Source organism: Zalophus californianus, chromosome 3, assembly GCF_009762305.2.
Source record: "Zalophus californianus isolate mZalCal1 chromosome 3, mZalCal1.pri.v2, whole genome shotgun sequence".
Lineage (NCBI taxonomy): Eukaryota > Metazoa > Chordata > Mammalia > Carnivora > Otariidae > Zalophus > Zalophus californianus.
The window spans coordinates 152,662,988-152,678,560 of NC_045597.1; the positions used below are offsets into that span (position 1 = coordinate 152,662,988).

The 15,573-nt window shown below is 38.5% G+C and overlaps 1 protein-coding gene across 6 annotated transcripts; it reads left to right on the plus strand.

Annotated features, from left to right (window-relative positions):
* The first annotated feature begins 3,588 nt into the window (after window positions 1-3,588).
* On the plus strand, window positions 3,589-14,493 carry NABP1 (nucleic acid binding protein 1). 6 transcript variants are annotated; one of them, XM_027588593.2, is made up of 8 exons: window positions 3,591-4,199; window positions 4,503-4,641; window positions 7,594-7,665; window positions 9,331-9,406; window positions 9,822-9,888; window positions 11,113-11,244; window positions 11,436-11,498; window positions 13,476-14,493. In XM_027588593.2, exons 1-8 carry the CDS (start codon window positions 4,109-4,111, stop codon window positions 13,625-13,627), a joined length of 792 nt encoding a protein of 263 aa, XP_027444394.1. In that variant the 5' UTR covers window positions 3,591-4,108; the 3' UTR covers window positions 13,628-14,493. The 6 variants fall into 6 exon arrangements, 4 of the variants coding, with proteins under 4 accessions (XP_027444397.1, XP_027444394.1, XP_027444396.1 ...); XR_003519014.2 differs by lacking the exon at window positions 9,822-9,888 and having other exon boundaries at window positions 3,589-4,199; window positions 13,476-13,553; XR_003519013.2 differs by having other exon boundaries at window positions 3,597-4,199; window positions 11,113-11,498.
* The last annotated feature ends 1,080 nt before the right edge of the window (window positions 14,494-15,573 follow it).

Genomic DNA, 15,573 nt, shown 5'->3' on the forward strand with positions numbered 1-15,573 from the left:
GTATCAGGTGCTTCTAAGTATAAAATGCCTGGCACATAGCAAAGGCTCAGTGTGTATTAGCATTTATCATTATAGGGATGATTTGTGTGGCTATGTTGCAAATATTACTAAACATTACCTATGAGTCTTTTGGTTAAATCTTTTTAAGAAGATTAAGAAAAGGCCATTTCTTTTTGACCTAGCCAATTATGTTACAAAGTAGATTACCTCTGTAATGTGAGAACACTGTAGTTCTTGTTAATTTTTTATTGTTAATTTCACCACACAAGATGTTTAGTTTCAAAAAGAACTTGGGTCAGCTATTTAACTGATGTTGTAATAGTTTTGAATAGATGGATAGTGCCACAAAAGTGAAAATGATTTTTGTGATCCCAGAAACCAGAACGTGGCAGTGAGCATGGGTTGTGGATGGTGGCAAAATTTACGGGAAAACCTTTATCAGTGAGGACGCAGATAACCAGACCCTTATGTCTAGGATTCTAATGGATACTCTTCTTAGTGTACTGGATCTCGCTAAACTTTTTTTTTCACACAGGATAGTGACGTTGAGGTTCTGGCCATAATCCTCTCATTACCTCATAGGTTTATGTTTGGTCTCTGAAAATGTGGAAGGCTTGAAGAACAACAGTCTTAGAAGGAAGAAGACCATGAAGTAATCTTGTGAATGTAGTAAAGAATCAGCAGTATAATCATTATGACCTAACTGGCTGGGCCTAGTGAGCAGGGATCTCTTTGTTTATTTTGCTGAATTGTATATTAGGAATGATTGAGGGGCAACAGTTGCTTTTCTAGACATCTCCTTTCTCTTTTTATTGACCACCACCCTTGAGGAGTGATTGGGGTTAGTTGAAACCAACTGGTCTGGATTGAAGAGTTCCTGCACTGTCCACACCATGTTGTTTTTCAAGGTTGTCTTTAGTTTTGGTGAGTGAGAAAGCACTTGGTTGCCATTTCCTTTCTGAGAACAGCTGACTTAGTAGGGGAGGAAGTAGATGTTTGCCTGAGTTCTCTCCTATGGGGTTAGGGCAGGGCTGGGCTGCTGAGCATCAGCTTCTGCTTTTGTGGGGCTTGGTTTCCTGGTTCCTCTTTATAAATGTCAGTAAAATAAGTCTGAGCAGCCCTCTCTAATCTCCTTTCTGGGAACAAATGATTGACGGTGCAAGGAGTGGCCAACCTGCTTTGTGTCCAAACTCTTGGCCACAATTGTGCTCAACATTCTTAATTGGTCTCCTATCTTTGCTAATCTTTTTACGATCTCATCAAATCTTTAAATAATAAAAAAAAAGGTCTGATTTAAATATTTCTTTTGTGAGGGATGCCTGGGTGGCTCAGTTGGTTAAATATTGCTTCTGTGAGAATGTTTTTGCCCGTGTTGAAGAATATAGCTTTGAGGAAAATCTAAACGAAGCAACAAGTGCTGCTAGATAAACTTGGTAGAATCAGAGCTTCTGATCTTAAGTGGGAGTCTTTGGGAGCCCTGAGGTTGGATGTGGTTCTGCCATTAACTGACACGCTTCATCATTTGTTTTATTTGATGTTGAAATCATATTTATAATATTATTTTACACTACTTCCCAGCATTACATCAGTGTTTTTGGCTCTCTGGGCCTTATTTGTCCATGAATTGGAAGCTTCTGCTTCCTTAAGAATGTCTTGTCTCTCCTGCTTATGTGGTTATCTCTGAAACTCTTCTCAGGCTGTATTATATCTGTGCCACTTCTTTGCAGATGTTTGGGAAGTGGTGGTTGATCTAAAAATACTGTTAGGAATCAAGAAAAAATTAAGGCTTCTGCCATGCAAATTCTCTGACTCTTCTCAACATTTCTGTTACCATCACAAAGTTAATTGGATGATTCTTTAAAGCCCTACAGATATATTTTACTGCTAAAACGTTTAATTCTACCACTGCAATTTAAGTCTAAAAAAATTACCTTTAAGCTGGAGGGCTCTGGGTGGGGGGGTGGGTGGTTGTCAAGATTGCCTAGATTCAAAACCGAGTTTAGCCATTCTCTAGCAATGTGGTCTCTGGTGAGTTTCATCATCTGTGAAATGGGGATAAAAATTAGCAGTCACCACATAGGATTGTTGAAAGGATTAAGTAATCACAGTTTAAGCTATTATTGTTTTTCTCTTCCTTAATAATAAAAAATAGGGGCAATATGTATTATTTCCTAGGCACTAGTCAGACAATTATCTCTGATCCTATGTAATTCTCTGAGGCGGGCATCCTTTTATTTTCCAGATTATTAAATTATGACTACAAAGCTTAAGTGTCTTAAAGGTCACACCGTAAGGTGTCCGAGCCCAGGTTTGTTTCTAGAGGACACGCCCCTTTTCACTACATGAGGTAGAGATAAAGAAAACTTTCTATTCTTTTTTTTTTTTTTTTTTGGAAAAGTCAAAACTATGGAGACAGTAAAAAGATCAGTGGTTGCCAGGGGTTAGGACAGAGGGAAGGATGCATAGGTGGCACACAGATTTTTAGGGCAGTGAAACTACTCTGTATGACACTATAATGGTAGATACAAGTTATCACACATTTGTCCAAACCCATAAAACATACAACACCAAGAGTGGGCCCTAAGGTAAACTATAAACTGTGTGCCATAATGATGTGTTAACGTAGGTTCATCAGCTGTAACAAATGTACCACTCTGGCGGGGGGGATACTGATAATGGGAGAGGCTAGGAATGTGTGGGAGTGGGGATATACGGTAAATCTCTGTACTCTTAAGTTTTGCTATGAATCCAAAACTGCTCTAAAAATTTGCCCATTAAAAAAAGGATAGAGAAAATTGGGAAAGGGATATAATGTGAGAAGGAAAGGGTAAGGAAAAATAAATTTGTAAAGGAATTTAACTACTATCTACCTGCCTAGTATTAGAGTGAAAAGTGCAAGAGCCGGTCAGATGATTTGTGCTGAAGTCCTGCTTGCTCACAAGTTCCTGGTTGACCTTCAGCAAACTACCCCACCCTTCCGGACCTCAATTTAAATATGCTTAAAAAGAAGTGGTTAAGTTGATTTACAGTTCCCTTCTTGGGCTAAAATTCCAGCTTTAGGAATGAGGACCCATCCCCGACTGTTTTTTTTTCCTTCCATCCCCACCAGCCACCCCGGCCTAAACCTGTATTCAACGGCACGCTTTTTTTTAACGTACCCATTGGGTCCTAAACACAGCCACTGTTCCTTGTAACCGCGGGGACAAAGGGATTAAAGGGCTCGGGTGGAGGGCTGAACTCTGAGCGAGAAAAGAGCAAGAACAACCTAATGCAGCACAGCGAGGACTAGAAGCCGGCAAAAGGAAAATTACAGGGCAAAGGGGACGCGGCGCAGCGACGGCGGAAGCGGGGGACGGGCAGGGCGGGGCCGAGAGCCCATTGGAAGGCTGAGGGGGCGGGGCTCGAGCTGACAGCCGGCGAGGAGCGAGGGAGGCTGCGCGGGCGACGCCGGCCGGTTCCGGACCCCTCGCTTCCCTTCCTACAACCCCCGCGAGCCCGGCGACGGGCGTGCCGACGCCACCTGACGTCATAAGGGGAGGGGCGGCCGGGGTTGGGGGGTCTAGCCGGCGCGCGGGTGCGTTCAGCAGTTGCTGTTTGGGACGCAGAGTGTGTGGTTGCTAGGTCTCCGCACCGGGTTCGCTGTCACAGTCTGTCCCTTCCCGAAGGCTGGGACAGACTGGGCGCGCGCCCGCGTGTGTCTGTGTGTGTGTGTGTGTGTGTGTGTGTGTGTGTGTGGTGAGTGTGAGGGGGACTCAGGGCAGAGACGTCCCCTCGCTGCTTTTTTTCCCCGCCTTTTATCCAAAAGAGGGGGGCAGTTCAGTTCGCACGCTTGCCTTACTGTCGCCCCGTTGGGAGCGGGGTTTGTGTGCGGACTGGTTCGTCTTTTTTTCCTTTTAAACTTGTGAGCTTTTTTCCCCCTTCTTTTTTTGGACTCAGTGCCGTCTGGGCTGGTTTCCTTGATCCCTGACTAACCGCTTTCTGCCCGTTCTCTTCGCCACCCCCGCCCAGAGTCTCCCCTGCGCCCTCGCCCTTGCCCGGGAGGGTGGGAGCCTTTGTCCCACTCCCTGCCCACCCGCGTCTTCGCATCCGTAGCCGCACCTGCCTCAATATGAATGGGGTCAACGACCCACCTCTTTTTATAAAAGATATTAAGCCCGGACTGAAAAACTTAAATGTCGTCTTTATTGTCCTGGAGATAGGTAAGTGGGGTCTGCAGCCCACCCCTCTGCCCCCTTGCGTTCTGGGGCAGGAGGGAAGGGCGCCGCCGCTGCAAGCCTGGGGCTCCCCTCCTCCTCCTCGTTTCCCCCTCCCCTCCCCCCCCTTCCACGTGGCCCCGGTGGCCCCCTCCGGGGCTCGGATACAACCTGCGGCGAAAACCCGGGGCTCGACCTCTTTCCACCTTTCCACTGCGTTATGATCCCGGAGGAGGAGTTAAGAGCCTTTCTGGAAGTCCTCATTAATACACCTCTTCCCCCCCCCTTGTGATTTTTAAATCTTTACAGGACGCGTGACCAAAACCAAAGACGGCCATGAAGTGAGATCATGCAAAGTAGCAGATAAAACGGGCAGCATCACTATTTCCGTGTGGGATGAAATCGGAGGTCTTATACAGCCAGGGGATATTATTCGGTTGACCAGAGGGTAGGTGTGCACCAAAGGGGGAGGAGGGAGAAGGCTTCCTAAGTAACAGACTGCAGAATCATTGGCTGGGGAATCTTGGCAAGTTCTGGAGTTCCGTATCTTTTTCTGTGGGCCTCCAGGGAGTTTTGAGCCCCTTGGGTGTTAATTTTGGACAGTGGACAGCTTTGGGATATAACACCCTTGCCAGAAAAAGCGCTCAGTTTCACCGGGGAATCTAACCCACTCCCCCTCAGTTTACAGGTTAGGTAGATTGTACTGTTTTGGGATTACTGAGTGTTTTTTGTAGATTGATAAAATTAGCATAGTCCATACTATTTATTTTTTTCATAAATTATTTAATACAGTTGTCAGTTCTTTTCCAACCTTTCCCCCTTTTCAAATCCTGCCAGTATTTTATTTAGACAGGACATAAGATTGTAGTTGGACAATTTAGCAGTTTTTGTGGTATGTCAAATTTGTACTTGAATGTGAAAGTTAAGAAGGGAAGTTTAGAATATCTGGAAGGCACATTCTGGAAAATAATTTCCTGGGCCTACTGCTATAAGGTCAGTGTAGTACAAAAACCAGAATGATATGCAGAAAATATTTGGCAGGAAGATGTGTAAGATACCTCCCATCCAAGAGTCAGTTGGCAGATTGGCTTTTAGAAATAATTTAGCACAACCTTTTTTTTTTGGTTGGTAATTCAACTGCCTTTAAAATTTTACCACATGTTTAAATTAGGAAGATAAAAGGCCAGAAAAGGGTCCTGAGATGGATTTTGGAAGTTCTGTGGTCAATAGAATTGTAATAATTTTTTGGTCACAACTATAGGAAAAGTGGGTGGATATTGATGTTGGCATAGTAAATAGAATCTCAGAGAAGTATTGGATTACCCTGAATGGAGGAGGTTAGTTAGAGCCCTTTGATAATACCTTCCAGGCCTTACAACATCTTCAGGAAGTGAGGCAGAGAGTATCATCAAAGAAGGAAGTGAGAGTCAGAACATAGACATTTTATTCTCATGCAGTGACTCATTATGACACTAATTGTGTCTTTCAAACTTCCGTATCTGTAGCTTACACCAAAGAAAATTCCTGCCTATGAGGGTGTGGCGAGGATTAGCATAATTAAAATTTTTTTGGCTGCCAAAGTATTTCTCATCCAGTGATTAAAAGTATTTTATACAGTGTAAACAGCAGCTCATTTCAAATAATTCATATTTTGTAGTCAATGGAAAATATATAGGTATGTCCATCAAAAAGTTTGTGGAAAAACTAAAATCAAGATCCATATAGGATTTATAGAATTTCAAGGAATATAATTTAAAGGAAAATTCAAAACTAAAGAAACTCCACCATTTTGTAACTTCAGTGTGACCTTGAGGTTTTTATACTTCTGTAACTTCCTCTTCTGTAAAATGGGAATAATTATACCTTACTTACTAAAATAACATATCTAGCGGAGTCTGGCCTATTGTAAGGCCCTTCAGTTCTGGTTATATCTAAGAAAAGTAGTTTTTGAAGAAAGGTGTACATCTAAATAATGGTAATTTGAATATTGATATGTTTATCAGAAAACCCTGCTATTGATCTCATTCCTGAAACAAGTACAGGTTAAATGTTTACGTGTTGTAACTTCAAATTTTTTCTCAACATGCATTAACTTTTACGTTACTAAGGTGAAATATTAGTGCACCATTTTTCTTCTGCTTAGCGTATAGCGTAAGAGTGCTGGAGTCTTTAATGAATTACCCTTACTAATGAGGACTGTATAATGTGGAACTAACTAGTATTTATTAACCTATGTTAAAAAATGAGCTATAACTGTACTTAGTTAACAATATTTAGTTATGATTTATCATTTAAAAAATATTTTATTTATTTATTAGAGAGACAGAACGGGAACACAAGCAGGAGGAGAGGGAGAAGCAGGCTTCCCGCGGAGCAGGGAGCCCGACGCGGGGCTTGATCCCAGGATTCCGGGATCATGACCCGAGCTGAAGGCAGACGCTCAACGACTGAGCCACCCAGGCCCCCCTCATTTTTTTTTTTTTTTTTAAGGTTTTCTTTATTTGTCAGAGCTCACAAGCAGGGACCGTGGCTGGTAGAGGGAGAAGCAGGCTCCCCACTGAGGAAGGAGCCCAATGGGGGACTCGGGACTCGATCCCAGAACCCTGGGATCATGACCTGAGCTGAAGGCAGACGCTTAACCGACTAAGCCACCCAGGCGTCCCTGTAATTTATCATTCTAAGTCTAAAGTTACCATAGTAGTTGTATAGAGAACCACTGAAAACCAAACCTTGGACTGATTTTACAATGTTTAATTTACATTTTTATTAGATTTTTGTGTAGGAATATTTAATGATGCTGTCTACATTGAGATGGTCAGAGTAAATAATCTGTTCAGCCAAGTTGATGCTAAAAATTGCAGGTTTGGAAAGGCAGATAGGTGAGATTTGTGATTGTTTTTTTAGGCCCTTGATTAAATTTTACCAAATTTTCAGTAGCTTGTGAATCCTATGTGTTTTATGAAGGCAAAGGGAAAACTTATATTGATAATCTGAGTAGACCAAGTAAATGAGTATAAAAGTAAACACTTGGTGTTGATTTTATATATTCTGTGATTGAAAAATAATTTCTGCCTGAATTTCTTCAATTGAAAGTTCTTTTGTTAATTGACTAAAGATATGATTTTTGGAGTATAACAATGCTTGTTTTGCAAAAAGACTTTCTATTTTCTAGGGTTATTTATAGTTTAGATAATCATGTCAAAATTTGGCAGTAGAGTTTTCTTTGTACTGTTCCTTTGTAAGTAACAAGTTACTCAAAATTAGATTAATTGTATTTGATTTACTACTGTATTCACAGAGTTTGATCTCCATCTATATCCCAATACAAAAAGCACAGTGTAAAGTTTTACTTAAGTAGGAAATACATGTATTTCTACAGAATGGATGTTTTTCTTTCTAGGTACGCATCCATGTGGAAAGGTTGTTTGACACTGTATACTGGAAGGGGTGGAGAACTTCAAAAAATTGGGGAGTAAGTATTAAAGTGCATTTCCTATAATTGAATAAATTACATGTAATATCTACAGAATAACTGGTATGTATAAACTATAAACTTCTTGGCTTTTCTGGACTGGTAAACTGAATGCCTTCAACAGCTTCACTGTAAAAACAACTTTACACGTATGTACCAGTTTAACAGCCATCTGTACTGATTCCTCTGGTTGAGAATGTCAGTTTTCCCTGGTGAAGAGCATGAAGTTGCACTTGAGATGAGCCCCAGTGGGGCCATTTCTGTAGGCTTTGGGAACATGCATCTTTCAGGTGTCACAGTGCCATTTTAAATAGGTTCTGTCTTCTAGTGAATTGCCAGAGAAGCTAGGTAAGAAGCCAGGTTTCAGGCCAACAGTTTAAATTTTCTTTTTTTGTTGATGGGTGAATATGTACTCATGGTAAAAGGACTTGCAGCAATGACCATTGAAGTCCTGTATTTATCCACAGTCTAGGTGCCGTAGAGGCAGCCACAATGCGAGCTTCCATACACTACTACCCTGGTAATCTCCACCCTGACTTGGAGGAACCATCCTCTCTAGGGGTGTAAAGGTAATTCAGCCTCCATAGTAGCCTAGACATTTGGGATATCTTCACAAAGTATTGTGTTGGCAATGAGCCAAATCATTAGTCCATTCTGTTTGGTTAACGTTTAGACATCTACTTAATGCCCATCAAATTGGAGGATATTTGAAGAGAGAGAAGCCACACATGGCACCACAAAAAAAAAGGTGGGGGGAATGTTCTTCTACACCGCAGGGATAAAATTCTTTTTTGGAAAAGATAATCTTGCTAGCTTTTAAAGATCAGAAACTGGTAACACTTTGCTTTTGCTAGGAAGAAAATTATTTACTTATGTTTGTTTTTAGAGTAGTAGTAGAGCAACATGTTACGAAAGCTCTTAGCGTCAATATCATCAAAAGATTAAGGATTTTTTTCCTGACCTGCATGTATATAGAAAAAGAGGTCAGTTATGTGAAGAACCACTGGAGGTCACTCAATTCGTAGTGACTTGCTTTGTCAGGGTCAGTCTAAGATACACAAAAACTGATTTTAATTTATTTATGGGGTGAGGAGCTAAGTAAATGCTTATGTGTATGTAATATTAATATATGCCATAGTCAACTTACAAGAAGCATTGGGATAAACTGTTGTCTTAACAGCAACATGTCTTTATACATACCTGCAAAATCCACTCTTAACCTTGAATGATTATCTTTGCAGATTCACAGTGATTGGTCAAAAGGGCCTGGATGGGAGTGTGTGAATGGATCAGTGCAAATCCATCACCACTGCTGGAAAAACCACTCTGGAACCCTAAGCATGGTCCAGTGGCATCAGCCTATTGGAAAAACAGCACAGAGATGTGTTTCTGTGTCCTTGATCTTTGACATGATTTGTTTTTGCGATACAGAAGAACTAAAATAAAAAATAGAATGTTTTATACAATGTAGGCTGTTGAATATCTTAGAGTTCTTTGTTTTTATGGAACATAGCATTTAGGAAGTTTTTGTTGTATAAATAGCATCTTGCTTTTTAGTTAATTCATTTGACACCTAAATTCTTCATTCCTATAAGTTACGCATGTTATATAAAAAAAGGCTGATTATTTTAGGAGTCATTTAACTTGTGCTTTATTTTCTTTCAGATTTTGTATGGTTTATTCAGAAGTGCCAAATTTCAGTGAACCCAACCCAGATTATCGAGGACAACAGAGCAGAGGGGTAATTAATCCAAATGTATAGTCTTTTTTATGATTAGACTAATTTTGAGTAGGCACTATAATTCTTTGGCTAGGTATCCAACCCTGTCATACCCGGAGGATCATGAGGACAGTTTTAAAAAGAATATAAAGTCATTTGCATCCTGTGTATTTTGTGAGTCTATTATATATCTTTAGTGTTATATATTAAATATATGTGCCATTGAGCACTTTGAGGAGTAGGGGTAATAATCAGGAAAACACAGTAAGATATAACAGAAGCTATGAAAGGTTTGGGAAACATTCCTGAATAGTAACATTGAATGGACTTGGATAAATCTTTTAAAAATTTGTTAAAAAAAACAAAGAATGGATATAACATGTTATAATGTTTTTTTTTAATCTTCAATTGGTTAAATTAAAAACATATTTTTTAGGCACACAATGAACAGAAGAATAATTCCATGAATAATAATATGGGTACAGGTACATTTGGACCAGTGGGTAAGATTTTTTTTTTTTTTTTTTTTGCATATTTCTGATCAGGTGTTAAGAATTAAGTGAATATATCTTATAAAAGATTTAGAAGAAAACTATCTTTAGGCATACATTAGCACTAAAAGGGAGCTATTATTAGTAAACAGGGAATTCCCAAGTAACTGATTTTCTAAATAGCAGATACTCTCTTAAGCTAACTTATTGATCACATTCTTCTCATTTTTATACACATGTATTTATTTATCTGTTTAATTTAAATTCCAGTGTAGTTAACATAGTGTTTTATTAGTGTCACATATACAGTATAGTTCCATGTATTAGTCCATGCTCACCAAGATAAGTGTACTCTTAATCTCCATCACCCATTTCACCCATTCCCCCCATTCCCCCACCCACCTCCCGGAGCACATTCTATATTTAAACAGTGGCTGATAATAAGAAATCTGTTTTAGTGATGTGGAGTAGGTTTTCCATTGATTTTTTTTTTTTTTTAAACAAAATTTCTGTCATCTAGTGATTATTTATAACAATGCAGAATTACTGGTTATTTTGGCACACCAAAAAAGCCTTTTGTCTTTAGACTAATAGCTCACCTTAAATTTTCGCATGCTGATAGCTGCCTCTTTAAAAGATTGGCCTTTACCCTTCAAATACTCTCAAATGTCATGTTAATGGTTCTATCAGCTGAGTCTTTTGAAGTTTTTATTCTTAAAGAATGGAGGAAAAGCTTTGAGATTGGAGTTTAGTAGGGTGGCTGAAGTTTTATTTGACCTGGTGGCTGCATGTTTTGGCACAGCTGGTGATGATCACATTATGGGAAACTGCTGTCTTTTCCTTTGAAAAATTAGAATTACATTGTCCATTTTGAATTATTAACCATATTTGAACCTAATGCCAGTGTTCATACACGATTTTACCGTTTCTTTTTTTCTTTCTGCCTTAAAATGTAGGCAATGCATTATCTATGTTTTTCTTTACTAATTTCTCATTCTGTTGCCCAAACTGTTCTATATCTCCTTCCATATTAAGACAGCATCAAGTTAATATATTTACAGTAATCATAACATTTGGAAAAACGCAGAACCCTCATTGAGTTTTTTCCAGTAGTTTAAAAATAAAGGCATTTGTTTTCTCTAATACTACTTTTAAGCATGTGTTAGAACTCCAAATAGGTGTATTCCTACAGATCAGTGTCTGAAAATGGTGATGAATTTTTATATTCTTTTTTAGGAAACGGGGTTCAAACTGGCCCAGAATCAAGGGGATGCCAGTTTTCGTATGCTGGTAGAAGCAATGGCCGGGGACCTACAAATCCACAGCTACAAGGAACAGCTAATAATCAAACAGTCATGACCACAATAAGTAATGGCAGGGACCCTCGGAGAGCCTTTAAAAGATGACCTATGCCAAATACTCACATGTAGTTCTTAAACTACGCGTCCTACTTGAACACTTACTGCACTTTTATTTATCATTAACTGTGAAAACTGTGTCCTTTATCGGTTTCCTTTTTATGTTTTGGGTTTGTTAACAAGAGTGGTTTGTTTTTATAGCAAAACTGTTAAGCTGCTCAAGTCTCCTGTTGAAGAATTTGAAGAATGGGAACACTCTGAAAAGTAGGGGCATTTATTTTTAGAGCAAAAAATTCTACAGTTATTCTCTAAAATACATGCACCCATTTCATGGGTGAGTTACTTAAGACATCAGCATTATAGCCTCTATGAGTCTATCTTCCGTATACATTTTGTAATATTTAAAATAAGGCTTAGTGGGAGATGTTCTTTTGTCTTAAATTCAGGTATTGCCAACTAAAGCAATAGCCACCAAAAAACCCCCACAAAAACTCAGTCAATGATTACAGCAGGTTTTGAGTGTTTGTGACTCCAGGAATGATTGACTTCTTCATTGAGTGACTGCCATTAAGATTTTCCAAGGACTGAATCATTCTAAACTCTTGTTTTATTACCAAAAGAACATATTCTTTATTAGAATTACGGAATAGAATGGGAACTGTATTATAACAAGTAATTTTTATAAGAAAGCTGCATTTATTTTAGGGTAGTCCTATTAATATTTGTTGTCAACTTTGTGCATTTACACTGAAGGGAAATTTAAAACTGAGACCTTGAATATTTATTTTTTGAAACTACCATGTCAAATATTAAAGTATAATTTGAGGGAGTTAAAAGGTCATAATAAACATTGATCTAATTATTTTAAAAAATTGTGGTACATAAAGATGAAGGCAATTCAAATTGAATTCATGTAGAAATATGCAGTCTTAAGTTAGAGTGTCCTAGGTACTTGTAGAAACTCATCCTGGAGTGAAAATCCTAGGTACTTAGCTTATTTGAAGAGTGTGTATATGTGAGTATTGTCAGAGTTTCTGAACACAATTCACAAAGCCTTATCAGCAAAAGTTAAATGGCTCTCTCTAAGAAGTGAATACAGCTTTATTCAGAAATGTAAAGGTAGAATTTATTTGTGTTATAAATGGTCCCCAGTTCCACTTTTTACTATAGAGTGGATAACTGGTAAATTTTTCCTTTGTTAGAATTCAGTTCTTCAATATTATCTCGAATAAAACTTGCATTAATATTAACGGACCTCCCTTATTTTTGCTCTTTCAATGCTTTACAGTGGAGAGCCAGTAAATTTTACTGTAGTTGTAATGATTACTTCAACCCGGCGACTGCTTAGCTCTATATTTGTCGCTTCTTGTCCCTACCTTAAATCACAAAATAATTTAAGTAGACTCTGTTTTCTAAAAACTCCAAAGCCTTTGAATACGAAGGTTGGTGCCAGAATATTCATTTGCTTCAATTCAGTGTATCTTAACAAATTTCCGTGACACACTGTATATTAGACATAGTGGAGAGTTAAGGGGTAGGTGATGAGTAATCTCAAGGAGCTTATTCATGGTTGATAGTACTTTGGTAACTGGGGTTTATATATTCTAGAAAGACGTTTTTCTTTTATTCTTAACTCATGATTATAGTGGATTAGGCTTTGTGACTAATATTTTTTTAAGATACAAAATTACAGATGTTTGGAGTAAAAAAAATACTAAAAATTAGCATATAAATTTTTATTTAAATCTAGAGGTAGGAGCAATAATACTGTTAGTTATTTGTGGGAGAATATGGTGTTAAAGATGATTTTAAAAGAAAGAATTTTGGAGTTTCAGAAAAGTAAACTATCAGGTAGGGATAGCTGAGCTTCCAGTCCTGACCCATTATCTCCTCACCTGTGATGTTGGATAAATTATTACGCATAAAACCTCTATAAGCCTTAAGTTCCACAACTATAAAAACAAGTAAGTAATATCCCTTTAGAGAATTACTGAAGATTTTCCATGTAAGTGATTAGGATGATTTCTGGCACATAATAGGCAGTCAAATGTTTGTCGTCTAATCATACCTAAGAATAGAAAAAAATGCAGCATTAGGTGTGGAAATACTGTTACCCTTTAACATATTGAGATTAAATAGAGAACGATCTAAGCTATTAACTTTCGTAATTGACATTTGCCTCAATAATTTAATCTTGTTGTTCTGTGTTATCATTTATTAACAAATCTCTTTTTTCTTAAGGGAAGCCTCCAAAACCAAAGCAAAGTGAATTACAGTTCATAATGAATATTTGCCCTACCAGTCTGCTTGGACAGTACTCATCAAGAAGAGGAAGAAAGTTTTCTACCTTCCTCTTTCCTGGTGCTTTCACCTGTGAATTTTTAAATGTCTAAACACCTACCAAAAACAAAAACCATTTAGTATAGAAATACATGCCTACTAGAATTGGGTCCCATTTCATTTCTCCAAAACAGTTCTGAAGTGGTTTGAAGTCTCATCAGCCAGATTTTTGGGTAGTGGCTACAAGACAGAGATGGGAAGATGAACCTCATAAGGCCAGAGGATGATGTGTAATAGTGAAGGGTTGCACTGTGCTTTCCCAAAGGCATTTATACAGGTTTTCCTATATATACCACCTCTTTTTTGCTTTGTTCCTGTATTTTTTTTTTTTTTTTTAGTAATCTGCTTTAACTTTGAGGACAGTTTAACTTGATGCCCTGAATATTTGTAGTACTGAATCCTTGTCACTTGTATTTTTATTATTTAACATTTTAAAAGAATGTTTCATTTGCTGGGTTGAGTAATAATGCCAAAGGGATGATGCTGAGAACAAATAGATGTGAGGTTATTAAAAAAAAAAAAAAAGTTGTAATTATGAGAACGTGTAAAGGAGGAAGCTGGTTACCTGGCCCTACAAAGTGTTCTCAGAGGTCCACACTGGCTGTGTTCTACATCAGTCCGAAGACACAATGGCAATTTTAAGTTTACATAGATCTGGCATTCCAGTTACTGAAATGACTTCCCTTTTCTGTTACGAAAGTAATTACTGTTTGCTCCAAGCAACTTTAGGCTCCCGTGACTCTTAAGATCCTTTTCTTTCATGTATTTGGAAAGGTTCTCCAGACAACAAACCTTGGAAACCATGGGAAAGCAGTATCAACAGGGAGTGCTTCCCCAGCGTCAGTCTGTTTTGCCTCTAGGCTGCTTCTGGGGATTACTTGGCCTATGATGGCTTTTATAAAAATCTGTTTTGCCTTTTCTTTGTTTAATTTCCCATCTGATGAGAGTTTTCACATTTCTAGTAGAAAAGGGGGTTGGTTATATGAGGGGTAAAGGCAGATGTACTTGGCTGTGGTGAAAACCAGGCTTCAGCCAATGATTAAATGTTAGGGTAATGCAACACTCCCACATTTCATGAAGTCGTTGTAATGATTAACAGTTAAGGTATGCTTCTGAGGAAATCTAATTGTGACCTTTGGAAAATAGCACTGTTGTGAATGGTATGTTGTTAGGTCCTGAGAGAGAAGCTTAGGAAAACATTTTAGTTTCCAGGCATATTCAGCTTTTCTCCCAATTCCTTTGCTTTATTAGGGATATACCAGACTTTGTGTCCAAATACTCTAACCACATCACTCCAGGTTTCTGGACTAAAAGGGTCTAATGATGTTTCTCAAAGCACAGATCACAAACTAAGAAACAGACTAGAGAAAACCAAGTCCACAGGCTGTCCCTAATAAGCCATCTACTTAGCACTTTTCTCATTAAGAACATTAGACCCAAAGATGTTCCTAAGGGCTCTACCACTATGAGATAATTAGTGTGATGCAGCAGAATGAACATTTTAACAAGTTTGACTGGTAGACATTTAAACCTTTTGAAAGGCCTTGGTAAGTAACCTACAACTAGTGTGGCTCCCCAAGTTTTAGGACCATGTCAATCCAAGGCTGCAATAGACCCCAGGAGTCTTGAGAGGCCACTTTCACACCACAGTCCTCACCATGACATGTTCTTACAACCTCCACTGAAGCACTTGCATGTTTTCAGAAATGTTTTTTTTTTTTTTTTAGTATTTCCAACCAGAAGTCAAATTTTCTATTTTTCTCCATCAAAATCTTGAATGAAGCATTAGTTCAGTTTCTTATCCAGATACTGAATGTATGTTGAGTGAAACTGACACAGTGGTATATTTATAAGCCACTGATGGGAGATGTCCCCCAGGAACTTGTTAGAAATATGAGTTGCTTCTCTGCTCTATCAGAAGGAGGATTTATAGGTGTAGGTCTGGTAGAGCTACACTTGAAATAATGGCCTTGAAGATTTTTGTGTCCTGCCCTTGATA

Bases quoted from the DNA above. Each gene is read 5' to 3' on its own strand.
- NABP1 (XM_027588593.2), top strand. From the start codon at position 4,109: ATGAATGGGGTCAACGACCCACCTCTTTTTATAAAAGATATTAAGCCC. The intron at 7,666-9,330 runs GTAAGTATTAAA...ATTTTCTTTCAG, and splicing joins GAACTTCAAAAAATTGGGGA to ATTTTGTATGGTTTATTCAG. The intron at 11,499-13,475 runs GTAGGGGCATTT...TTTTTTCTTAAG, and splicing joins GAATGGGAACACTCTGAAAA to GGAAGCCTCCAAAACCAAAG.